This window comes from Drosophila obscura, unplaced genomic scaffold (genome assembly GCF_018151105.1).
Source record: "Drosophila obscura isolate BZ-5 IFL unplaced genomic scaffold, ASM1815110v1 contig_187, whole genome shotgun sequence".
NCBI lineage: Eukaryota > Metazoa > Arthropoda > Insecta > Diptera > Drosophilidae > Drosophila > Drosophila obscura.
In genome coordinates this window covers 563,837-588,892 of record NW_024542775.1, presented here as the reverse complement: position 1 = coordinate 588,892, position 25,056 = coordinate 563,837, and the positions used below count along the sequence as shown (strand labels likewise).

Below are 25,056 nucleotides of genomic sequence, written 5' to 3'. Positions count from 1 at the left end.
TGTTTTTCTCATGGCCAGTTGTACGTGGCATGTTCACGTGTCTGCAAATCATCCGCTCTATTTGTTCTCGCGCCTGATAAATAAAAAATGTAGTATGTAACAAGGTGCTTCAATGAAGAGCTGGTTTCGATTCCATTTAAATAATCATATTGAAATTTTAACTATCTATGTTTTCTTATCAATCTGAAGTTTATCTTATGGTGTTAAATTGGGGCGACATGAAGTTCGCCGGGTCCGCTGGCTCTACATAAATCATACTTCTCGTTTTTATACCCGTACTCAAAAAAGAGTTAAGGGGTATATTAGATTTGTGGTAAAAGTGGATGTGTGTAACGCAGAGAAGGAAACGTTTCCGACCCCATAAAGTACATATATTCTTGATCAGCATCAATAGCCGAGTCGATATAGCCATGTCTGTCTGTCCGTCTGTCTGTCTGTCTGTCCGTCTTGTTGAGCGCCTAGATCTCAGGGACTATAAGAGCTAGGGCAACCAAATTTGGTTTCCAGACTCATGTGATATCCCACTGCTACAAAAACGAATTATCGTAGAGAATGCCCATATCTACCAGACTGCCGAATCTGAATCAGATCGGATCATAATTATAGCCAGAATGAAGAAATTAATTTTCAGTTGTTTCCCCCGCCCCCTCCGACAAACGACAACGCAACTCATTTTCCATCTCGCTCGCACACTCTGCCGCGTTCAGTGCGCGAGAAACCCCTAGCGGAGGAGATGTAGAATATGAATGGTACATCTATAATCTACATGTTAGATGTAGAATATACATTGTATATGTATATGTAGATATCAGATGTAGCAAAAAAATGTAAAATGTAAATTTTTTTTTTTTTTTTAATTAAAAAATCATAAGCTCAACAATGTATATACTGACTGAGTACGGGTATAAGTAGAGTCGCGTCCCCAGAAGCTACTCACACGTTCCTACTCGTTTTTAATCTAAAAGGCGAATTTTTTCACTAGGACCGCGAAAAAGACATTTACCTAACTATGCAACTTGCCATAAGCAAATTTGGACATTTTCTTCAAAAGCATAAATAGTATGGACAAAAGTGAAACTTTGAAACTCCATTAAAATAGAACCATGTCCGACTGCCAAATACTTTCTCCACGTAAGTTCTTGACAGAGCGCGGCCCATTCCATTTCTTTGGGTCAATGCCTTCAGTAGCGCCGAGACGAGCCATACTGCAAAAACAACTACATATGTACATACATATGTACATCGTATATGTAAATCGGCATTAATAAATTGTGGCGCCCGGTGCAAATGCACATTTCACCAAACCTTCGTACCGCCCTGTCTGTTATACAGAGAAACGGCTAGAATTCCGAACAGTCACATTTCAATACGAGTATCATTTCAAATTATACCAAACCGTATAGAAACCGTAAAAAAAATACTTAGTTTTATAGATTTATCAAAACAAATTCGACTTTATTTGAATGGCTTGATAGTAAACATACATACATATGTAATAATATTTAAAATGTAATATCTTTTTTGTTCAGTTGTTTCAGCGGTGAGCAAAGTAAAACTGTGTAAGTTGACCTTCAACTTCAAAAGCTAAGGAAAAGTTGACAAAATAAAATTTCCTGTATTTATAAAATCTACTTATATGAGTGCAAAAATTAAGCGGGATTCGTTTGCTGCATTTAGCAAAGATATTGCATTAGGACCGAATCCCATTTCAATTTTCGTTCTATGCTTCGTAGTACGGGTAGTACTGGTACTTCAATTATATTTTGTCTCTCGTCGCGACCAAGATAACATACAACAACAAATTCGCATTCGCAAGGCATTGACGAACAGACGAAACCGAGTAGGCAGCGGGCTGCGGTCAGATACAAAGCATAGATGTCTCCAGGGCATCACGGAAACCACCGCCATAGAACATCTCAGAATACACAGCTAGCCAAGTTAGTACCGCTACCTCAGTTTAGTTCTCACTCGCTAGAAACAACGGATACAAGATACACAGGCTTATTTCACTGTAAAAATTTACCGAATCGGTAATGCACCTGCAAATTGCTAGCGATAAAGAAGAGTTGCTAGGATCTTGGTTAAAGCATCGAAATCAGTGCAGAAAAACTCAAACGTCCAGCTACAGTGCTTGAATGGTTATGTTAGGCTAGGTTTACGCGGTCTATGTATGTTTTTTCCTCTTTTATTCTAAAATTTGTTAAAAAATATCGGTTGCAAATATGCCCGAAATTAAGGTGCAGTTATGACACTGCCTTTACGAGAACGAGACCAGACGAATTTCTCTCGAGAAACAGAAACTTTTTGCGGAAATATACAGAGAGCGAAGAGAGCTAGTTATGTACTAATGATAATTTTTCCAGCTCGTCCATCATACCGCACTGCCCGTTGAACATCTCTCTCTATATTTCTCTTTCCATCAACGAGTTATTGAGCCTCTATATCTCATCACTCCGTCTGGAGAAAGATAGAGAGCTAGCAACGGGCTAGTGCTACGAGAGCTGCCGATAGTGCGGCGGGGTACTTAGCAACGGGAAATCGTTTTCTTCATTCTATAATAATTATATAATCTGGTAGAGATGGTGAGCAAAGTGTAATATCACATCACAGGATTCTGTATACCAAATTTTGTTGCTTTTGCGTTTATAGCCTCTGATATCTAGGCGTTAGAAAGGACGGACGGACGGAAAGAATAGAATATTTATACATTATGGGATCGGAAACGCATCCTTCTGTCTTTTGCATATCTCTACAGTCTAGAGTCTACACGAATCTAATACAATCCTATACTCTCTGAGTACTAGAAATAAATAGTCACGTACCTGAATCACTAGGAAAAATGTAGATTCAAAAACTGAAAAGCGTTTTGGTACGCTTCGAAAACGGACAAAATGTCTTAAACTCTTGTAATGTGTGTGAATATACACAGTTAACAGTATGCATGCATATTTGGAAGATACGGAAGATCTGCCAGTCCGTATGTGTGTTTATTCACTTCCTTCGGGAATCAATTAGACATAATACTGCGAAAAAAAAGATTCGTTTACGGACCGCCATCGATAGAGTTTTTTTACCAGATGAAAATACTTAAATACGAAGTTATAGCTATATGTAGGAAATTATATCCGTTTGAACTAAGTTGGCAAACCATAAGTCCGGTCCCACTGTTTTACATACATCTTTCACACCTTTCAGTATATGGTTCCAAACGTTTTTATTTGGCTCCATACCGTCCGTGAACGCTTGCTTTTATAGCAACACATCAACTAAACAAAAACTATGAATACTGCAAAATGAAAACCTTTGTTTTTTTGTCTCGTAAGAGGGAAAAATTTACTTTTATGTAATACCCCGTGCTCAAAGAGGTCAGGTGTATATTAAATCCGTGTAAGTGTATGTAATTTTCATTAATCTATGTTGTTTTATAACACAATAATTATTGTACTGCCAATTTGTAATGCTTTTATTTGTACAACTTTTTTGTTTACTTTTTATTGCAAAATTACAAATATTTAAGGCCATAAGCCTTAAAGCGGTTACAAAAACACGCTTACCTTCTTTCAATAACAAGTTATAAGTAAACTGTAAGGAAACTGATAAAAAAAAGTCGCTTAAGTGGGGATATTTGACTGAAATGGTAAACTTAACTTTTTATCGGGGACTTCAAAAAATGTTTCCATTTTATAGAAAATAGATAATGTGTTGTAGGTGTATTTCTCAACGCCGAAAACGATTCGATTAGATTCCAGGAGTTAGTCTGTTGCTCGCATAATATTGAAATTGTGTAAACTTTGGCATGGGAGCATTTTTTAAATAAATAATTATTTACATTTCAAATAAAATTGAATTTTGACCAACACCGAGGGTTACCTGCATTTTGACATCAATATAATCCAATCAATAGACTCTTCCTCTTACCGTTAGTAACATATGCACATATGTAAGTATTAAGTTACACGAATATTAGTCACATATGTATATACGGATTTATTTTGAACAGGGATAAGTCCAATTATTACCCGGCCTTCAATTCAAATCTATATTTAATAAGGTTTCTCATTCTACATAAAACTTGAGGTTGTCGTTGCTGCTTCCGGAGTGGTTATGGTCCGTCGACATAGTCCCGAACGCCAACATTAATGCGGCCCTCTGCAGCGGTTACCGAAAAACCGAGAATGCGTGCGTCCATCTTAGTCATTTTGTTCTTCTTGACCTTCTTCTGCTTGTTCTGTAGACGGAACGTTGTCAACGACATAAGGTAGTCTGTAATAATTGTACCAACCTTGCTTTCGGTATTATCGTTTCCTGATGGTGTTATAGCCGGAGCGGGCTTGCACATATCATCATTGTGCGCGTTTTGAGCACGCTGCAAGCTCTTGTATTTACTGCGCCGCTCCAGAAATTGTTTGGCAAAGTCGGAAGAATCTTTTCCCTCGCCTGGAATTTTTTGTTTATATTAGACCGAATTTGACGGGTTTTTAATTCAAATATTAATTTTACTTTCATTTAAAAGAACAACTAATTAAAATATAATTTAATAATAATTCTGAAAAAAATATATACCGCTATGCTCAGTTGTTCGTACATTTTTGCGATTGCGATTTTGGAACAATTCGTAAGAATTGAAATTGTGTGTGCGCTGGGCTGGTTTTCGTAACTTTTTCGTATCAATAGTGATTCTTTCCCAAATTGTTTTGCGATATTTTTCTTGAAAAAATCTTTTTTTGGTTTTGAAATGGAAATATTTTAGTTAAATATGCCATAGTTTTGGCAATCGCATTATATTATACCAAAACAAAACCAAAAATCGGAGAATTAAGAACGGACGACATTTTTGCCCTGGCCGATATGATATCGATATTTTATGTCAAATGGGAATTCACACTTATTTGTTCAGGTTAAATTAAGGGGCATTTAGAAATAAATTTATTAAATATATTAGGATATACGAAAATTTAATTATATACATATAAACATATGAAGATCAGCAGAATTGTTTATATTTTTTTCCCGCTCATACAATTTTTTATTTATTTGCTAAGTGCAATTCATTTTTAAATCGCGAGCTCATTAGCAGCAACCGGTTTCAAATCGTAAAAATCTTGCGATTTACGAAAACCGGAGCACGCTTTTTTGCGATTTGACTGTCAAATCGTAACTTTTTGCGATAACCGGAGCATGACTGATAAAATGATTTTGCCAACCTAATTTTCGCTGCATGCAAATTGGCCAAGTGGCATCAATAAAGATCAAGTGTCTTTTGTTATCGCTGATCGTAAAAGGGACAAATTGTTTTGCTGGATTAATGCATGGAGGAGGGGATCTCTCCGCGATCTCTCTCAATTTTACTCGCACTTTCCATGAGAGGGAACGACGACCGCTAGTTATGTTCTAATGTAAATTCTTGCTGTTGTAGCGTAGCCACTGAAAATAGATTTGTTCCTTCTGGCTATAATAATGATCTATATCGACTTGGCTATTGATGCTTATCAAAAAAATATATATTTTTATGGGGGCGGAAAAGTTTTACACTCGTCCACACCCCAGAACTAATATATCCGGGTATACGAAGAAGGATATTTTCAGCTATATAGCTTAAATAGCAAAACAGTCCTCTGCAAAGGTATAACTACGGTATAAAGGTACAACGTGTATAACGTGTTATCAACACGTTAGTTAGTGTTCTTTGAGTCTGATTTCTGCTAGGTATTTGGTAATGGTATTTTCGGAATATATTTTAGCTAAATCTAAAAGTTTGCAAGCTCTTTTCACTTTAGTTTCTGCAAATAAGTGTAGTTATACGTTATATATATATCTCTGGAACGTACCTAGGTATATGCGCACATAGTCCTTCACCTCATATGGTGCCTCCAAGTCCTGCAAGAATGCAACAAACGTGGGTACTGCAAATATGAGAAAAATGTTAAGATTTAGTGATAAACTTCTTGCTGAAAATATCTATTTACCATCCACTTTGGCGGTCATATTGTCTAGGCTTCTCATGCACCAGCTAGTAAACTCGTTTTCATATTCGTTTACTTTATTACTGGCCTGGTCTATAGGCCCCTTGCCACTCGATTTTCTTTCCTTGTCCTTTTCTTCAGCCGCCGTAGGTGCCACTTTCGGACTCGCCCTTATATGAATCGTTTTGTTCTTCTCAGGAAGCTGTTGTGGTCCGCCAACAGCCTTGGTCGTTTTTGCCACGTTTTGCATGGTCGGCACGGTCTGACTCTTACGCAAATTTCGTGGTGATTCCAAAGCAGTTGTCGACTTGGACTGTGCGTTTAAGTTATGTTTTTCCGCCGAAAGCAGACCTGCGGCTAGAACAGCCGCAGCAGTGACTGGTCCAGTAGCACTGGCACTGCCAGACGGTTGCAAAACTATTTGATTGACCGACGGGGAATTGGGATCATCCCATAGACGAGCGCCTGTAGCCAATGAAAGCGAAGAAGACGTCGATGCACTCCAAGCCTTATTGGCAGTTCCCCAGATGTTGGACAGGCCACACGTCCCACCCACATTTGTTGCAATGGCAGCCTGTTGCTGTTGCTCTATTTCGCGACGCCGCTGCTGTTCCATGAGCTCATTTGCCAGCCGCTTGGCCTCCTCTGCCTGAATATCAGCTAGGCTCATTACGGTCGCTGGAGCGGGTGCTGCCTGCCACTTAAGCAGAGCATCGTTCGCCTCGGCCGCAGCTGCTGCAGTGGCACGCATTTGTTTATCCAACTGTTCCTGCTGTCGCTGCTGATCCGCGCGGCGTTCTCGCCTTTCTGCCTTCTGTATCTCTGCCAGTCCAGGCGCGGCGCTACTGGCTTTCGGCGATCGAAGCGACCATGGCGCAATTGATGTGGCAGCCGAACGAGAAGCTGCTTGTAGATCCGCCGCCTTGGCAACGCCATGCTTGGTGCTCGCTGCAGATACGGCTGTTCCTAGACAAAAAAATTTATAAATCTAGACAAAATGCTCTATAAATGTATATAAGTAGGTTTAAAGGAGCAATGTTCCGCAAAATGTGTGCCGCGGCAATCTGGAGTACCGAGATCATAAGTTGATGAGCCACGATACAAAGTCATGGTTTTTTTAAGATAATAAACCGAAATATATCTGAGAGCTCATCCACGTGGCGGGCCTGCGTTCGCAATAACCATAAAGTATATATGTAGATGTGTCATACAACGAATATGTCGCAGACGAATTTTTTGGTTTGGCTCCCAAGTCTTCGGCTTTGGCGTTCAGCTCGTGCCGCGTCATCATGAGACAGCCAGCCGCTTTGTGGGCTTCACATATCCTTTACTTTAGAATTTTTGGTAAAAGTTCGATATACGGGCCTATGCTCCTAAAATCGCGAAAAAAAAAATCCCTCGATGGACCGCGATTTATCAAGATATACGTGCAGAAACTTTTTGGCGGTTGGACATTGTTCTTTTTTAATTGAATTTCAACGTTTCATTTTTGCCCTTACAAAATGTAAACATAATCAGGTGTGGTTTTGAATAAAATGTCACTATTTGCACACTTTTTTATGTGAGTTTTGACATTGAAGACTAACTTTTGTGTAAGTTTTTAACTGTCGTATAGGCTTCTCAGACTGGGACTTGCTTCTTTGCGTCTTGCTGGAGACGCGGTTGTTATACCCGTACTCAAAAAAGTGTTAAGGGGTATATTGTATTTGTGGTAAAAGTGGATGTGTGCAACGCAGAGAAGGAAACGTTTCCGACCCCATAAAGTATATATATTCTTGATCAGCATTAATAGCCGAGTCGATATACCCATGTCCGTCTGTCCGTCTGATGAGCGCCTAGATCTGAGAGACTATAAGAGCTAGAGCAACCAAACTTTGTTTCCAGACTCATGTAATATCTGCTACAAGTGTATTTTGAAGGGATTTTTTGCCCCCTTCCGCGCCCACAAAGGACGAAAATCTGTGCCAGGCACAATTTTGAAGATACGATAAAACTATCATTATTATACCCAGGATGAAGAAATTAATTTTCAGTTTCTTCCCCCGCCATCATCAGCAAGAGACCCGCTACTCATACTCTTTCTCGCTCGCACACTCTGCCGCGTTCAGTGCGCTAGCGCCCTCTAGCGAAAAAGATGTATAATCTAAATGGTACATGTAGGATCTACATGTTAGATGTAGAATATGCATTGTAGATGTATATAACAGATGTAGCAAAATAAATGTCGCGTGGTGGAAAAAGTTGAGTCGCTTTTGGATTCCAAATAATCGATTGCTTTTGCGCTTAACAGCACATTCTGCCTATCAGCGCAACTGTCACTACTAATAACAAAAAAAACATGTAAATCAAAAATCAAATTTCGGCTCAAACATGTTATGGTTGTGGGATTATAGGGCGACACCCCAAACTATTTTATATAATATAGAGCTATATTACACACCTGTTGCTGTACCTTGAACTGGTGCTTGTGCGCTACCTAGTAAGGCCTTTCGACGCTGACCTTGTATTTGCAGTTGTCGTTCCCTTTCTTCCAGCGATTGTCGAGTTTTTTCTTCTTCAAGCTGCAAGGCACGGCGTTTCTCCTCTTCCAGTTGTTGACGCTTGCGCTCCTCCTTGAGTCGCCGCTTTTCCTCAGCTATCTCGCGCCGCCGCTCTTCCTCATTAATGAACTTAGTCGGTGCCGACAGCTGGGGCGATCTGGCAGCCAAGTTTTGCTTATTAGTTTGTTTGATATGTGCCAGAGGCTGTGATGGATGTTGATCCTTGAGTGGCTCCACATCCGCAATCACTGTCTGTGCTGGCATTGGACTGAGCAACTTCTTTAGATGATTGTTTTGATTGTCAGTAGCCTGGGACCGATCGCCCAAGTTATCCACTGATGGAGAGTCAGGGGCTGCTGATGCAGTTGCACCAGCACCTGGAGCTTGCTCTGCACCTGCCATGAATTTCTGTTGCTGCTGTTGAGCTAGTAATTGCTGCTGCTGTTGCTGTTGGCTCTGCTCCTCTTCCAAAGTTGCCACGTCCCACAAGGTGACCTTTGCGTTTGCCATTCCAGACCACTGCGGGTTTTGGTTGGGGTTTGGTGGTTGAGCAGGCAGCCACATTGGAATCATCAGGTTTTGCGCTGCCAGCATTCGTGGCTCAGTCATGAAATCCCCACCAGTGGGATTGTCACTGCCAAGAGTTGTTAGCGGAGGCTGCGGATGCCCAACGGTGGGCTGTCCTCGCAGCAACATACGCAAATTGTATTCGGTTAGTAAATCCATATCGCTGCCATGCATTTCGTCAATGTTATTCGGCTCAGCTGCCGATCCAGGCAGAGCTACCTGTTCCGCAGGTTGCTGCGACGGATGCGAAGCAGTCTGAACCTGCTGGGTTTGCTGATGCATCAGTTTGGCGTTGTGTATGAAGTTGTTTGCTTCCAGAAGATTGCCCAGGGGCCGCTGCTGGTCTGAGCTTTTGGCAAAAAGCTGCTGCTGATCCTTTTTACCCTGCTCAGCTATCACATGGTACAACTGGCTCCCGGCTGCCGGATTAAGTACAGCCAGCGAGTTACTCAGCCCGCTCAGGCTGCTCAAGTACTCTGGCAGAACGAGCAACTGAACCTTGCGCCGCACTACAGATTCCCGCTCAACAGCAGAGAGGCGCTGAAAGCACTCGTTTTTGGACAGCTCCTTGACTATCTGGTACTCTTGGTGCTGCAAGTACTGATCTTGCAGCATCTGGAATCGCATGGTCAGCATATGGGATGTGGCGTCCAAGGCATTTCCGCCCAGATTTCCTTTAATGGCGGCGCTCAGCGAGTCTGCGGCGGTGGTCACATTCGCTTTGAGCTCTTCTCTTTGCATTTGTTGCTGCAATTGCTGTTCGCCCAAAGAGATTGAGAGCGCAGCTGACGATGGCTTGCGCGGCGTAAGTGGAAGTGGAACTGGAAGAGCGGCTGGCATCTGTCCAATGGGAAGATTGTCTAAATCCATCGGTGAAGGCAGCAAATGGCTGTGCGAGAATGGCATGTTACCGTGGCAAAGCTTTATTAGCTCGCCCAGTGGCCTGAATCTACTGTCGGAGAAGCGGCGCACAAACAGATTTTCATTGAAGTAGCCGGCCCGATACCATTCCGTCATCTCCATGGCACTGAACGGCCCCTGAACATTCGACTGAGGATCGCGGTAGAACCACAACTCATTCGGATTCGGATTCGAATTCATTATCTGCGATGTAGGAAGCATTGTCAGATGCTGTTGGTGCTGGTGGTGCAGATGGTGGTGATGTTGCATAGCCAACTGGTCCGGAAAAGGTAGACTCGGATGTTGATGCGATGGACGATGGGCAATGCTTGTATTCTGTACTGCAATAGGTATCGCGGGATGCGGAGGATGAGGATGCGGATGCTGAAGCAGAACAGTGTCGCCCACAGTGTTCGACTTAATGCTCATTTCAATCTCTGCTAGACCAGGCATTGTAGTTGCGAACCGGTCGCTATCTATTTGTGGTTCTCTATGATTTTGGGAGACACTGTTATCATCGTCCATTATCAGTTTCTCAACCTCATCGGCCACTTCTTTGATTCTATCCGATATATCCCCGTGGACAGCTTCACCAATTGAGGCTGTTGGAGACTGTTGGCAGCTTTCATTCAAGTCGGGGAATTTTATTGGGTTCGATTCTATCTTCCCGTCAAACTCCTTTTCGCCTGCATCATTCTCTCCGTCAGTGTGATTCCTGCTCCCAGTCTGAGGTAAGTTGTTATTAGAGCTTGAAGCCGCAGAGTTTACCGCATCAGTGGAGTCCCTTTGCCCAGCTGCTGCCTTAGCTGCCTTCTGTAGATCGGCATCTCCGTGAAAGGCGCCACTCGAATCAAAGGTGCCACCCAATTCGGATGGATTCTCCATAGCCCACTCGGGAAGATTGTCCTCGGTATCACCGCCGCCGCCAGACCACAATTGAGAGTTTTTAGCGCCCGATTGACGGACAGAAGAAGAAACCACTCCCGATCCTGTCTTACCGCTTCCTCCCCGCTCACGGTCAACGTCTACAGTCCCAACGGTCGAAATAGAACGCTGTATACTGGCCAAACCATCCAAGTGGGAGTCCTCGTCGCGCCAACTGGTAGATCGACCTGAAATGTAGGTTAAAGTGTTAGCGACATTCGTGGCAAATATGAACAACAAGCGTAGGTACATGTATATATACTCTTGCTGGGTACCCCACCAACTAAAATATATATTTTTGCTTTCTTGTGTATTCCTGACCGACCTCCTACTCTCCCAGTCAATAAATGCACATAGCCCAAGAAAATATAATTAAAATTCATGCACATAAATAAACTACAAGTTGTCGAAGTGCATTGGAAGTCATTTGATCCATTACATCATTTTACTACAACAAATGCAATTGCCATTAAAATGAAATTGAAACAGCGATTGAAGGACGAGCTATTACATTTCTAAAGACCTTCCAGCTATTCAATAATATTAATGAACAATCTATTTGCTGGAAAACACCCGCGCTAAATCCCTACCAATCAATGTACTTCTTGACAGCAACAAAAAACTTTCCATAGCGTAAAAAGCGTTTTAAACAACTGGAAAAATTATATTTCCCTCTGTAATCGTATGAAAAGGATATATATTATAGATATAGAAACTGATAACTGACCCCAGCGTTGCGTGTTAGCCCCAAAGCTAGAATTGGTACTTCCTCCTCCAGCACTGCTTCTCCATCCGGCAACATCCGATCCAGATAGGTTGTTGCTTGCAATCGGGCAGTCTCCAGATCCATCTTCGTTTCGGCTGCGGCGCCAGTTTTCCATGTTGCGATGATGACTGGAGAACTCTTTTCTGGGACTCGAACTTGGTGTACCGTTCCAGTCCAGGCCCCCCGAATTACCCAGTGCTGTGCTAACAGGCACTGCATCACCAGTTCCATTTCGCTCGTTCCAGTTTCGTTCGGTCTATGAAGAATGATCATGTACTCGTACAGCCTCGGACTCGACACCTCGCAAATAAATCTGCACCATTCGCTTACCTTGATGGACATAGCTGACAGACCTTCATCGTATAGACCGCCAGGGCGCTGATATATCGGATGATAAACTGATTTTCCACGCATTCGGCCCCGATCGACTGTTCCACCACGTCCAGTGCCACGCGGAGCTGTTCCAAATCCGCCCGTTGAGCGTTGCAACCAGGCCGGCCGAGACTGCTGGCAGGATCAATCAAGATAACATAGTAACGGGAACGCGAAAGGTTGCACTTACGCTACTCCCAATTTGATTATTGTCCTCTTCAGTGCTGGGCGTCAGGGCAAGCGGATACTGAACCTTGTCCACAAAAAGTTTCTTAAACGAAGGTAAAATCTGGGGCAACAAACAGTGCCGATCAAACAGAGACAGCATTTCCTCACGTCCATATCGGTACTCTGGAAACATGTTGCGAGAGGAAGCTGCAGCTGCTGGTGTCGTGTTGTTTGCAAGGCTGTGCGTTGCCAGCGAGCTGTTGGCTCCTACGCCAACGTTATTGCTACTGGAAGATCCTGAAGGCTCCGCCGACATATTGCGCAACCATTCTGGACCAAACTTCATAGAATCTGTCATTTTCAGTAGCCTCTTGTTTCCTTTATATTTTGCAGAAGCTAAGAGGATATGAGAATAAATAAAATTGAGTTCAAATTTGACAAGCAAATCATGTGAAAATAAATATGTTTATCTGTATATTAAATGACTTGCTAAATGACTTGAATAAATAAACTTTAATTACACTTTGGAATGGTTACAATTGCTACAAAATATTTTATTAACTGAACTTCGTATAAACATTTAAAATCCACTTATTCATTATATTAGTCAGGTCATTATACATCAAATATCAATTTCGATATGTTGATCAGATTGCAATGCGTATGTGTGTATGCAAACAAGAGAATCTATTATCGAATTAAAAGAGGAAAATAACAAATAAATAGTTCAAAGCAACGCAACCTAACCTAAAAAGGCAACTTAAGACTCGCATACAAACGTAAAATTGAAAAAAAAGTCACACATGCACACAAATTTTACATTAAATACGTATATATGTAATATTTCAGCATGTGTTTTCCCATACTCCAATTCTAGCCCCAGTCATCTACACAAAATGATTAGTTGTAGCATATGCATGCAAACATAAAATGGATATCACTGTAAGACACGAAGCCAAGTAATATTTCAAAGAAATCAGCTCAAATTAGGCAGTCAACATACACGTATATCAGTACGTATGTACGTATACGTACATATGTAGGCATACGCAACATGCATTGCATTGATAATTATTGAAGATAATATAAAGAGAATACTTTTCTACGTAATGCTCAAATAATTCCGACTTTCTGATATAACGAAAAATAACACTAGGCGGCCCGAATTAATTTCTAAGGATTTTACTTACACACGAAACCAACGTATTTGCAATAAAATACCAATACCAAGAAACAACCTTAGTGTGACCGATTACCAAGCGTGCCAAAACCCCGAATATCCATTCAAACGTATTCTAAGCTAAACTGCTATGAAAACTAATAACATACACTGACTACACTACTCGCAGATTGAATATTTTATATAAAGTCAACTAAAAATTCTTTTAAACGGAAAAGAAGGATATTTTTCTGTCGCTTTATGATACAGTAGAGACTGATTACTCTCGCCACCTTGTATTTTTTTAGTATTGGTGTCCCATCAAAGGTATTCCTGAATGCGAGGTGGTTGTGCATAAATAAAATGTGTAACTTTATTAAGCCTAGTACTCAGATCGAAAAACTGTTTGCTAGCAAACAGATGTCATATATTTTTCGAGCGACCAGTGGTGTGACCAGAGGGGTGCACTGCATTCCGAACGGTTACACTGCTCAGACAGCTGCTTGGTTTTGTTTAAAGTTAACAAAATGCACTTCATCGGCTGGGGCCGCTCTTCCCCAGGCATATCCTGGGCTCCCCAATATTTTATTGGCAAGGTAATGAGTCTGACTATCAGCAGCAGCAGATGGCGACGCCACCCGTGCCGACCACCGTGAAGACAAACTGTTTTGAAGGCAATATTTGTTTTATATTTATGAAAATTAATAAAAATATTATATTATAATATCCATATAATTGTCCTTTATATAATGCTGCATTAATTAAATTCTATTCGTCTTCATTATTAAAATATTTCATTTGGTTTTTTGTTCTCTTGCAATGTTTGCTTCGTGTTTGCTGGCAAAAGATATCAAATTGATATCTTTTTCAAGGTGGGTCGAAACATACCAAAAAAACAAGCAAAAGTATCCGAATCCAGTATATACCGACCTTTTTTTTTGTTGATCTGAGTACTCAGTACTGCCTTCCGTACAGAGGCTAGAAAACAGTTTTTGGCGTACAAAATTTCTTATCGGTTTCATACGAATATCAACCGTGATCTCCGTATCCATGGAATACCGTTAGAAGAAGGTGAAATGTTAAAGACCATGTTAAACAAAATGTGCTTTGCCCTTAACATAACACCCCCTCCCAGGATAAAAGACATTTTTAGGATCAGTCAGAGAAATCAGGAAACAGCTGTTGATCCAGTGATTATCCTGCGACTAGAGAGTGTGAGAGAGAAGGGCGCCGCCTTCTTGTTACAAGCTTTTGGCAACTATCGGCTGTTTTTACTCGTCGGGCGATCGTGCATGTTAAGAAGCATCAAACTGGAGAGATTTTTAAAGTTGAGAACGTGCATGTTCTAAAATTATTACGATAAAATTTTGCAACGAGTTATAGTAATAAAATAATGTTAAAGTTTAAGGTTATATATTTTTATGCTGTGGTAGGTGATTTGTATATGTTGCGTGTGCTGCTAATATGTTCTTTTGATATGGTATCTTTTAAATGGTTCATTATTTTAATTGACTTCCAACGAATAACAGGATAATGATCCGTTCACTGGCAAAACAAAAATATGGCACAAGTATTTGTCATATAATATTTTTTGATGTGGTTTGTATGTCAGAAACCTGGTTGATGCCGCATTTTTGTGATAATGTCATTTTGTGCAATGGATTTGATCTATACCGATCTGATCGTGAAGGAAATGGTGGGTGTGTATCTTACCCGTAATCAGTCAGTATATAAATTTGTGAGCTTATGATTTATGTAGAATTTAAAAATATTTTACATATTTTTGCTACACAATGTCGATTACACATATAAAATGTAGATTCTACATACACAATGTAGATTCTACATCTTCTCCGCAAAAGTGGCGTAGTGCATAGTGCAGAGTGTTAGTGAGCGAGAAAGGAGTAGCTTGGTCTCGTGCTGGAAGAGGGGGAAGCAACTGAAAATTAATTTCTTTATTCTGGCTATATTAATGATCCAATCTGATTCAGATTCGGCAATCTGGTAGATATGGTCATTCTATACGATACTGCGTATTTAGTTTTATCGTATCTTTAAAATTGTGCGAAATTTTGAAATATACTTGTAGCACTATAATATCACATGAGTCTGGAAACAAAATTTGGTTGCTCAGGCTCTTATAGTCTCTGAAAACTAGGCGCTCATCAGGACGGGCAGATAGACGGACAGATAGAGACTCGGCTATAGATGCTGCTCAAGAATATATGTACTTTATGGGGTCGGAAACGTTTCCTTCTCTAAGTTACACACATCCACTTTTACCACAAATACAATATACACCTTAACTCTTTGAGTGCGGGTATACAACTAGGAACAAACAATAAAAAAATAAGGATACACAATATAGCAAAGTGGAAGAAACATAAAAAATAATACAAATCTTCAGTTTTGGCAGGCTATATCTTCACCATATCTTCTCGTCCAAAGTACATTCAGGAGTTTCCATTTTGTTGCTCAGTATAACAGGAAGAAGTTAATGAACATTTTTTTTTTAAATGTTTTTTTTTGGCGAAACTGCTTATATCCATAACATGTTTTTTTTTACAAAATTTTACGTGCTTGCATATAAAACAGATGTATGCACTTCATTGAGTTGAGTTTTTTAAAGTTTTTTGCATCGGCGAGCGTTGAGTACCAATGTGTATCGTTTTCGAGCAAATTCAAAATCTGTATCTCTAATGTTCACCAAAAGCAAGGGAAGATAGAAGAATTCGTCTTGTCGTGGATTAACTTTGTATATTCGTCCGAGGGCATCATTCCAATGGACATCAGCGAAGCCAGCATCACATCTCTTCCGGCGTTGAAACCGCTTTGTGCAATTCCCGTTTTGAGTCTGGTGAGTCTGGGTTGTGGAGTTCGCAAAGGCCATGGATCATGTTCGTTGTCACAATGGAATGGAATTTCGCCAGAAATGATCGAATCAATATCTGATCGAATCTTGTCGAACATCCAAAGCAAAATGTGTGCATTTGGCAAACCACGCTTCTGCCATTCAGAAGTACTCGAATCCAATAACGAATTGCGATGCCATAACGATGGCCAAATCTGCCCTGCTGTTCTCAGGTTATAATACATATACATTTTTATATATATAGATTATTTTAGAAGGTTTAGTTTTTATTCCGCTAGATTGGCTGTTTTGCCAGTGTGCCCTGGTGCGTCGCACCGTCCTTCCCCTACGCTACGCCACTGTATATGTAAATTAAGTACATTCCTTATGTACACGTAGTAAAACATACCCTGCTGAATGTTTGCAGGCCAGGCTGTCCGGCTTCGGTGTCACAGTTTCCGAAATCCAGTGTAGTTTAATTGTACACCCCCCTGCCTGGAGCCAGGGCCCTTGTAAGAAAAAGTCGGCGGAGAAACGGTTGGGGGCTATAAATCGTCTGTTATGTGTCGGCTGGATACAGCGACTCCAAGAAGCTATGAAGAATATGTAACACGGAGGACAGGAATAAACTATGCCTGACCTGGCATCCCCCTCACGGTGAATATTAGTCAATTAATCTCGTTTTCCTGGGTTGCTACGCGAATGCGCATAACTCCTTTTGGGAAAATACGGTCCCAACTCTACAGCCGATTGACTATGAATACTGTCGCAGTATTGACAGGTCGCAAATAGAAAGGGTCTTTGTTGATTTTCTGCACTCCTGGGAAGGCGCCACCGAAATATCGTTGGAGAAACGCCTGTTGCGAAAAGCATCAGGATTCTTAACCTGGGGACTTCGACTACGATCGGGTATATGGATTTATCCAGTGGAGTGGAATCCATCCAGTGGAGTGGATTTAACGTAAATTGTTGAAGCAATTTATTAAATTACAAAGTAGGTGTTTATTCCGATGATTAATCGTTAATACCTCTTTTATTACAATAGAAAAAAATAAGTATTCACATGAGCTTGTTGTGCATGTGAACTATCTTTAACAAATATTTCAGAATTACCAATTATATTTATACAGGTACTTATTTACATAAATAGGAATGTGCGTGCGAGTGTATTTTAAATGTACAGATGATTATGAAGCCATTAACAGTTGTTAATACATAGGTATTTATATCAGCAGATTTCCCGCATTTTAATAAATATATAAATATATATATATATATATATATATATATATAGTATAATATATATAATATATAGGTTAGTCCCCCCCCCCCCCCACACAATCACTTTTTGCTTTTGCTTTCGTCTACACCCCCACAACAACAAACAACTTGTTTACATAAACATATTTGGCCATATGGATTTGGGTGGCGGAACGACAGTGAGTGGGGTGGGGCTGCGGAGTCTCTTTGTTACATTTATGTATATACATAAAGTGTACGTGATTGTATGGATGAGTTTTTAGGTTTAAAACAATGCCAGACTGCTGAAATGTTAAGTAAATTTGTTATGTCGCAGAGTAAATAAAAAGCAATATTGTTCTTGTACGATCGTACTATTTCCATTTGTTGCATGTCATTTTTGTGAATTCGATAGATCGTTCCATAGCGGTCACGTCACTTATAATATCATAGCGTTTAGAGAAATATTTATATTTGCATTGTATTTTCTTGCATGTATACTCGTATGCTGTATGTTGGGTTATATTTTCGATTGTTAGGGTAGCTATGCAGGTATGTATAATTATGTTCTGTATATGAAGTCTTAAGAAATTATATGAAACTGTGTAAATTAGTGAAATTATTGTTATAAGGTGTATTTATAGAGATGAATCTTATCCAGTCTGGGCTCTTAAGTACCCATTGTTGGTTCCTGACGTATTTCTGATTTCAGTTTAACAAATTCCTTGGCGACCTCATCATTATTACGCTGTGATAGAATCCGTAATATTGTCCAACCCGTCTCGTCCATTTCTATGCGTCTCTGCAAAGGCAACCAACAGGCGACAGATCCCTAAAAAGTCATAGTAAGGATATTTAATACAATCATTTAGTTATACACATGTCTGTATGTATATTATGGGGAATTATGAATACCTTTTCGGATATGTCTTTGAGCGGGATAACTGCCACGCCGACAAGTCGATCATCACGGGCGAAACAATAGTCCTTAACGCAAATATGCAACTCGAAAAAGTCCAGCTGCTCCTCGTTACCAATGGCGCTAATGTGATAGAAAAGTGATGGACAAGGTGGTTAAACGGATTTAGAAGCGCTTACAAGCTGAATGATTCATTGTATTTGGGCGACCAGTTGTTTGACTTTGACTTGGTTGCAAACTTCCTCTTTTTTTCCTGGAGATGCGGCCCAATCAAGTTGATTTCAACAAATGGTCGGAACATGCCAGATGGTATTTGCCATTTAAGATCATTAGCAGCCACCACTATACGAAAAATACAAATATTTGTGTAAGAATCGTAAAAACATTGAATCTTGCATAGAGCTATTTACCTTTCACATTAACCTTATGTTCACCTGTGCCTGGGTGGGAAAATAGGTCTATTTGTACTGAAATTTCGCCGACACTTTCCTCTGCATTTTCAGGATCAACTACACAATAATAAATCAGTTCAGATATATACATATTTATGTACATATATGTATATAATACGGATTAATACGGATTCGGTTGCAAAATAAGATCATAATAGAACTGCATTTTTTTTATATACTTGTAAAAGAAATTGTTTCAATTAGATTTTGATACTTTCGAAGGAAATGTAATATTTCCTTCCTGTTCGGAGCAGTCGCTGGCAACAAGCTCTTGGCGCTAGCCGTCGCTCTTAAGTGTGCAAGTGCGATATGCTCTCACGCTCATTTTCGTTATCTTCCTCGATTCGTTCGACTGTTCTTTCTGCTCTACAATGTCGCATGAATGTCGCATGATTTTTTCTGACAGCTAAATCAAAGCCCTACTTGATAAAAAAAAACTAAAATTGCGATTTATGGGTTTATGGGTGGTAACATGAAGACCAAGTACTCTACGACCTATGCGCAGACCTACTCAATATACGACAAAAATTTCATGAAAATCGGTCCAGCCGTTTGGGAGGAGTTGAGTCACAAGCATCGTGAAACGAGTTTTTATATATATAGTTAATATATATATGTTCATAACCCTTTGCCGCGAACACATGGCTTGAATTTGTCGCAAATCAAATCGTCGAGAATAGGCCCAGTTTTAAGTTTATACGAATTCGCACTATTACTTATTTTTGTGGAACTAATTCAAGCGGTCGGACAAGCCTGACAGCTAATAAGTAATAAGTAGTTATTTCTCGGAAAAAAGTTTCCTTTAAGAATCAAAATTGTTTGAAATTCCAATAATAATAACGATGACTTACCTTCGTGAACTTGACTGGATATAAAGGTTTTGATAAGTGTGTCGGTCATTTGCGTATACAAACTGAGTGCGTAACGTAGGCTTTGAAGCTCTGAAGATTTCTCAAGAAACGTCTTTTTCAGTCCATTACCACCGGCGTGGAAATATTGTTTTATTGTATCTAAGGCAACGTCGAGTACGGCACATTGTTTGGGCGATAAATTTTTTTCCACTTCCTTTGATATGTCCATGACACCGCTAAGCGCACTTTTCACATCCTGTTTTCCAGCCATATGGGACTTAAACAAACGACCCATATCTTCTATTTTTGCGTTGGATGCAAGGTTTTTTGCATTGTCAGTTAGATGCTTAAACATCATCTAATTGGAAGCAATCTTTTAGAAAAGATTCATTAGAACAGGAATGGGAAGTACTGCTTACAGTTTTATCAGTCATTGGAGGCAAAACAATAGTTTTTTCCAATATTCGCATTACGATTTTCCAGAGTTCTTTCAGCAGTCGTTTTAGTACCGTCTTTTCACATGACTGCGCATAGAGTGTCAATGAACCATCGAGCAAGTCCATAAGCGGCCTCAAAACTTCATCGGCCTCAACGGCGACGGCGTTCCTCTGTGCAGCTTGGTTACCAGCTGTCAGATTCCCACAGCCGCCTCCTTTAATAGACAGCAACATATCACCTAGCTCACGCACCGACTGAGTTATTCGAGGCTCCAAACTGAGAGAGGGGCATTGGGAGAAAAGTAGGCCCAATAAAGTATGTATGTGCATGTACATATGTATGTATGTATATAGGGATCCCATCACTTACCTAATGGCAAACTGTGTGGCCAAATCGTCCAGTGCAGAGTTAAGATTTTGTTGCAGCTCTTTTAGTATATTGGCTGCGTCCTCTTCTAGCTTATCCCCACCCATGGACTCAAACATTTTCTCCAACTGTACCCTCAATTGCTGAATGTTGTTCATAAGTATGCAAGCCTATTTATAGTGTAAGATATGGAAATGAGGGGGAGAGGCAGACAAGCAAACGGCAAAAAAAGTCCGAATCAAGAGCAAATTTATTAAAAATTCCAATCTAATGAGTTTCCTGACTCCAAGAAGCTCGTTAGGTCGTAAATTTTTAGTACTCACGATTCTTTCATCCCTCATATGCTCTGGAAATTCAATTTTCACAATATCTGCATAGGCTATGAGCACTTTTACGATTGTTTTAGCAAAACGCCTCATGTAACGTTTCCAAATTTCTGGATCAGGACACTCGAGCTTGCTAACAACATCGAAACATTGCGTCAATTGCGTGAAAACGTCGACTACCGAATTTGAAAACAAGGCGTGCTCGCTGCTCTTTGTGAACTGTACCATTGGGGCGCAATGAAAATAGTGAGTGGTTTTCGATTAATAAATTAATAATAATTGACAGAAACATACATATATATGTATATATTTAATATTATGATAAGGATAAGCTTGTAGAAGCCTCGGCACGCCGAGGTGTATGAGTTAAGGACTCAATTGAACAAAGTCGGAGTATAGGTCGGTGTGTCAGCCTTCTGTGGGTCAAAAGCATGATGTCCTCTGCCATGGTATACTGCCATGCCTAAGGTCCTTCCCTAGAACATTCGCTTTAATTCGCATGCATTTGCATGCCTTACTACAGCCTCCCATCCCACTGGGCGACTAAGCTTGGACAAAGATGCTTAACAGTCGGGTAACAGTTGGTCGGGTAGAAGCGGACAAAAATATAAACATTTCATAAGTTTGGGATAAGTAAGTAAGTAAGTGCCTTCCGAAGGAGTTCTGGTACATATGACAACGTAAGTAATATAATTTACAAGCTCAATGTATCATACAAAATAAACTTAAGAAAGCTCGCTCCTTGTCCAAGTTAGCCTGTGTATGCTTACCCCGTCCTTTTTATCTCGATTGAACGCTCCGTGAAGGTATTCCAATGAAACATCGTCGTTCTCATTTAACCACTGCATCACAAACGGCTCGAACCATGCTGGGTAGTCGGGTACGGCACCTTTGTAGGGCGGAACTTCCTTAACATAGTTGCTATACAGCCATTTAACGCGAAAATGAAGATTCATGTACGCCGAGGACTTGCAGAGACGATGCTGCTCGTGCTCCTCCAATGCGTACTTCATGTCCACAGCGAATAGATGCCACATTGATGATGCAGACAGCTGAAAATTGTTCATTATAGACAGTCTCGTTTGGCTTGGATGCTGGAAGCTGGAAGCTGGAAAACTGTGGCACCCCCCCGTATATGTGGTTTGTCATCTTACCTGTCCAATATTAAGTTCTTGGGGGAACTGATTTAGCACAGTGCCATAGCTGTTTTTGTCCTCATCGATGACCGATACAATAAGCGCAATTAGCTTGTGCCAGAAGTCCACGCTATCCAGTTTGGGCTCATGGTCGTCTGGTGCACGCTTGGCTTCGTTTGGATCAACCTAGAAGGAACAAAGTGAATAGGTGCGGAAAGCCACAGCCACATGCTAGATGTTGTAAGTCGAGTGGAACTTACCTGGAACTCTCTGTTGTATAGCTCGTAGCAGTTTTCAAACAGGAATTGATAAGTGGATCTTAGACAAGCCTTCACGCAATCTTTGACCACAGTGCTCGCTCTCGGTGGGCTGGATAACTCTTGGACCTGGGGTAAGGGTAATTGCTTTGCATTCGTAGTTTGATATCGAACTAGAATTGAAAAACCTACCTTCATGCGGAAAAATGTTATGCTGGTCAGCAGATCGACAGTAGACTTAAGGTCCATTAACTTTTCAGGACTCGAGGCAGGAAAGTTATTTCTATACATCGACAGGTCAATTCTGAGAGAATTATGTAGTTGGTCCAGCAATTTGACGAATTTCTCTTTCTGAAATGAGCGAAACGAACGAAACGAATATAGTCTGGCTTCGATATGTACTACTAACAAGTATATACGCATGTATGTAAGTACCCCAAAATTGCTAGCTGCAAACCGATCACTAGCTGACACAGCAGAGGAAGCTGTGGTATGAGCGTAGTACGCGTTGATGTTGGCCAAAAGAGTGCTCATCACGGCGGGTACCCCAGGGCATAGATACTTGGCAGAAAGGCAATGGAAATGAGTCATTCCTTGATAGATATTTTCGATCCCGTAGCGCATTGAAAACTCGTCGACAATTTCTTCGGGGATCTCGTCAAAATAGAGTTTCCACGCATCGTCACCCTTTTGCGTGGGCAATTTAACCTATATATGTACACACAACGATAAGTTAATATATGTATGCATGTATGTATGTATGTATGTATGTATGTTTGTACGTATGTATGTAGGTAACTTACCATTCCGGTATTCTCTTCACAAAGATAATGAAACAGGTTCTCGTGCAGACAGGTGTATTGGACATGATATGGAGCAACCTTTTCTTCGCCCTTTATTTCAACGGATATGTGAAGTCTTATTGCACCTGAAACAGCTGATTTATCCGTTCGTTTCTCTAAATTATACCAAACATCCATTTCCCCGGAGAGCGTACGAACTTCAATAATAGTTTGTCCCAAAAAATCGTCCGATTCTCGAGTCAACTTTTGACGAAGTTTCGATTTAAGGTCATTGTCTTCATCCCAGACGCGAACTTTAATGCGGTCAGAGGAGTTATGGCACTCGCTGCATATCCATCCAATCAACAATTTTTACATCATCAGCATAATAACAATCAATAACATTATTCTACGATCGAACGCAGTAAGACATGCACATGTACGTGTACTCTGTACTCTGTACATTGCAGTTGATATTAAAGTACGAGTATTAGTATTATTGAGCTGAAACACTAAAACCAATTTCTAAACCTAACAAAAATCCATCCGGTTCATGGACATGGACTTGGTTCAGATCACTATTATTGACTATTATATTACTTATATTGTTATTATTATTTTGACTTATTTGTCATTTACCATTTACATACATTATTTAATGGATCTATTTACTGAGTAGGGCAAAATTGGTTTTATTTACGGCGTACATGCGTATTTAGTGTCTCAGCTCGGTGCATTGCATTTCTTTTAGGTGCATACATACATAGCTTATCAAAAGGAAAGGGATGAAACCATTTCGCGGATAATAGAAAGACCAAATTAAAAGATTCATCCGAAAGAGAAATAGTGATAGAGAAAGAGATAACCATTCTACAGTGACAGTGACAGTAGACAGTACAGTACAGTACAGTACAGTACAGTACAGTACAGTACAGTACAGTACAGTCCAGTAAATAAGTATATTTTTACATATAGAAATCGTATGCGGACACATTAGCCAGACACTTTGTTCCCAGCTGATGTAGCTGCAGCTGCAGCCAAAACAGAAATGGAATGTCTGCGAAAAGGTGAAGAGTGTTTTCATACGAATCCTCGAACTATAGATCTGATTCTTCCTTCATTTTCAAACAGGTGTGTGTACCTATTTTGAAGTAAATCGGATCGATACGAGCATACGTATATTAAGGGCCGGTTTCTCGGCTTCCGGTTACGGTACCGGTTAGTTGGCCAGCTAACAATCGGAACGAAAAAGAATAAAAGGGCGCTTTTAGGCGCACAAATGTCCTAGTCGATCTCGTAGAGAGCAAACAGAAACATATTAGAGAATAAGAAGAGGGATGCAGTCACATGGAAAGAGAAAACGGAAGCGAGGAATCGAATTTGCTGCCGAGAAGCGGAAAAGAGATCGCAACATAGTCCGCTCTTTCCTTAAAAATCCTTTCACTATTAAATTTGACTTCATCTTCAAACTCGGGTTCTCTCTGCAAGTTTACAGAACTCTTATCTTATTCATTTTTAATTATATTTGGCCAAAAAGAAAGGGAACTTCTGCTTGACCAGTGCTGCTGAGATCAGCCGAAAGCCGGTTGGAAGTCAACCCTCGCATGAGCCGAAATTGTTCGCTATCGGATACCTTAACGTTCCGATTAGTGTTAGCCCGAAGTCGAGAAACCGGACTTATATATATTACAATCCTCTCGAAATTATTGAAAATCAGCATCAGCTATTTAGGATTATGCCATAAGCAGTGGTACCAAACATAGATACATAGAATTGTATTTATATAATATCGAATTTAGTGGGTCTAGATAGACTAACTGAAAACTGAAGTATAGATACATATATAGGTAATAGGTATATAGAAGGAGCGTAAAGTCAAGCAAGCCGTAGTGTGCGATTATTGTTAACTTGATTTATGAGAAATAGCACATGGTTCAATAAGTCCCCGGTAAGTCCCCCCAACTAGATTTCAAATTAATTAGAAGGTACAACCTTCTATAAGTTATGGCTAAAAAGTGGCTCTTGCCAAGGAAAATAAACAAAATTAGAGAAAACACTCACAAAATACATACATCCATAT

General features: G+C 40.3%; 2 protein-coding genes across 9 annotated transcripts in view; both read right to left on the bottom strand.

Annotated features, from left to right (window-relative positions):
- Positions 1–3,461: 3,461 nt before the first annotated feature.
- LOC111070775 (GIGYF family protein Gyf) lies at positions 3,462–13,487 on the bottom strand. Of its 3 annotated transcripts, none has more exons than XM_022361655.2 (9): positions 13,391–13,487; positions 12,223–12,596; positions 11,991–12,164; positions 11,622–11,916; positions 8,404–11,082; positions 5,967–6,929; positions 5,829–5,903; positions 4,283–4,437; positions 3,462–4,228 (listed from the first exon to the last, which is right to left on the bottom strand). In XM_022361655.2, the coding sequence occupies exons 2-9, from the start codon at positions 12,556–12,558 to the stop codon at positions 4,103–4,105; spliced, it is 4,803 nt and encodes a 1,600-aa protein (XP_022217347.2). In that variant the 5' UTR covers positions 12,559–12,596; positions 13,391–13,487; the 3' UTR covers positions 3,462–4,102. The 3 variants fall into 3 exon arrangements, with proteins under 3 accessions (XP_022217347.2, XP_041449315.1, XP_022217346.2); XM_041593381.1 differs by lacking the exon at positions 13,391–13,487 and adding an exon at positions 13,204–13,317; XM_022361654.2 differs by lacking the exon at positions 13,391–13,487 and having other exon boundaries at positions 5,967–6,923.
- Positions 13,488–17,544: 4,057 nt separating this feature from the next.
- Positions 17,545–25,056, bottom strand: part of LOC111070847 (protein unc-13 homolog B) — a 31,363-nt gene continuing 23,851 nt past the window's right edge. For all 6 annotated transcript variants that reach the window (XM_022361822.2, XM_022361824.2, XM_022361823.2 and 3 more), the window contains 14 exons: positions 22,998–23,322; positions 22,630–22,902; positions 22,387–22,545; positions 22,198–22,323; positions 21,956–22,123; positions 21,572–21,853; positions 20,799–21,020; positions 20,479–20,645; positions 20,091–20,385; positions 19,672–20,029; positions 18,779–18,877; positions 18,548–18,710; positions 18,365–18,491; positions 17,545–18,281 (listed from right to left, as the gene is read on the bottom strand). In XM_022361822.2, coding sequence (XP_022217514.2) covers positions 18,120–18,281; positions 18,365–18,491; positions 18,548–18,710; positions 18,779–18,877; positions 19,672–20,029; positions 20,091–20,385; positions 20,479–20,645; positions 20,799–21,020; positions 21,572–21,853; positions 21,956–22,123; positions 22,198–22,323; positions 22,387–22,545; positions 22,630–22,902; positions 22,998–23,322 — 2,926 coding nt within the window. In that variant the 3' untranslated portion in view covers positions 17,545–18,119. The remainder of the gene's footprint in view (positions 18,282–18,364; positions 18,492–18,547; positions 18,711–18,778; positions 18,878–19,671; positions 20,030–20,090; positions 20,386–20,478; positions 20,646–20,798; positions 21,021–21,571; positions 21,854–21,955; positions 22,124–22,197; positions 22,324–22,386; positions 22,546–22,629; positions 22,903–22,997; positions 23,323–25,056) is intronic.

Bases quoted from the DNA above. Each gene is read 5' to 3' on its own strand.
- LOC111070775 (XM_022361655.2), bottom strand. From the start codon at position 12,558: ATGACAGATTCTATGAAGTTTGGTCCAGAATGGTTGCGCAATATGTCG. The intron at 11,917-11,990 runs GTAAGCGAATGG...CATTCTTCATAG, and splicing joins TGTCAGCTATGTCCATCAAG to ACCGAACGAAACTGGAACGA. The intron at 11,083-11,621 runs GTCAGTTATCAG...CCTACATTTCAG, and splicing joins GGCTAACACGCAACGCTGGG to GTCGATCTACCAGTTGGCGC.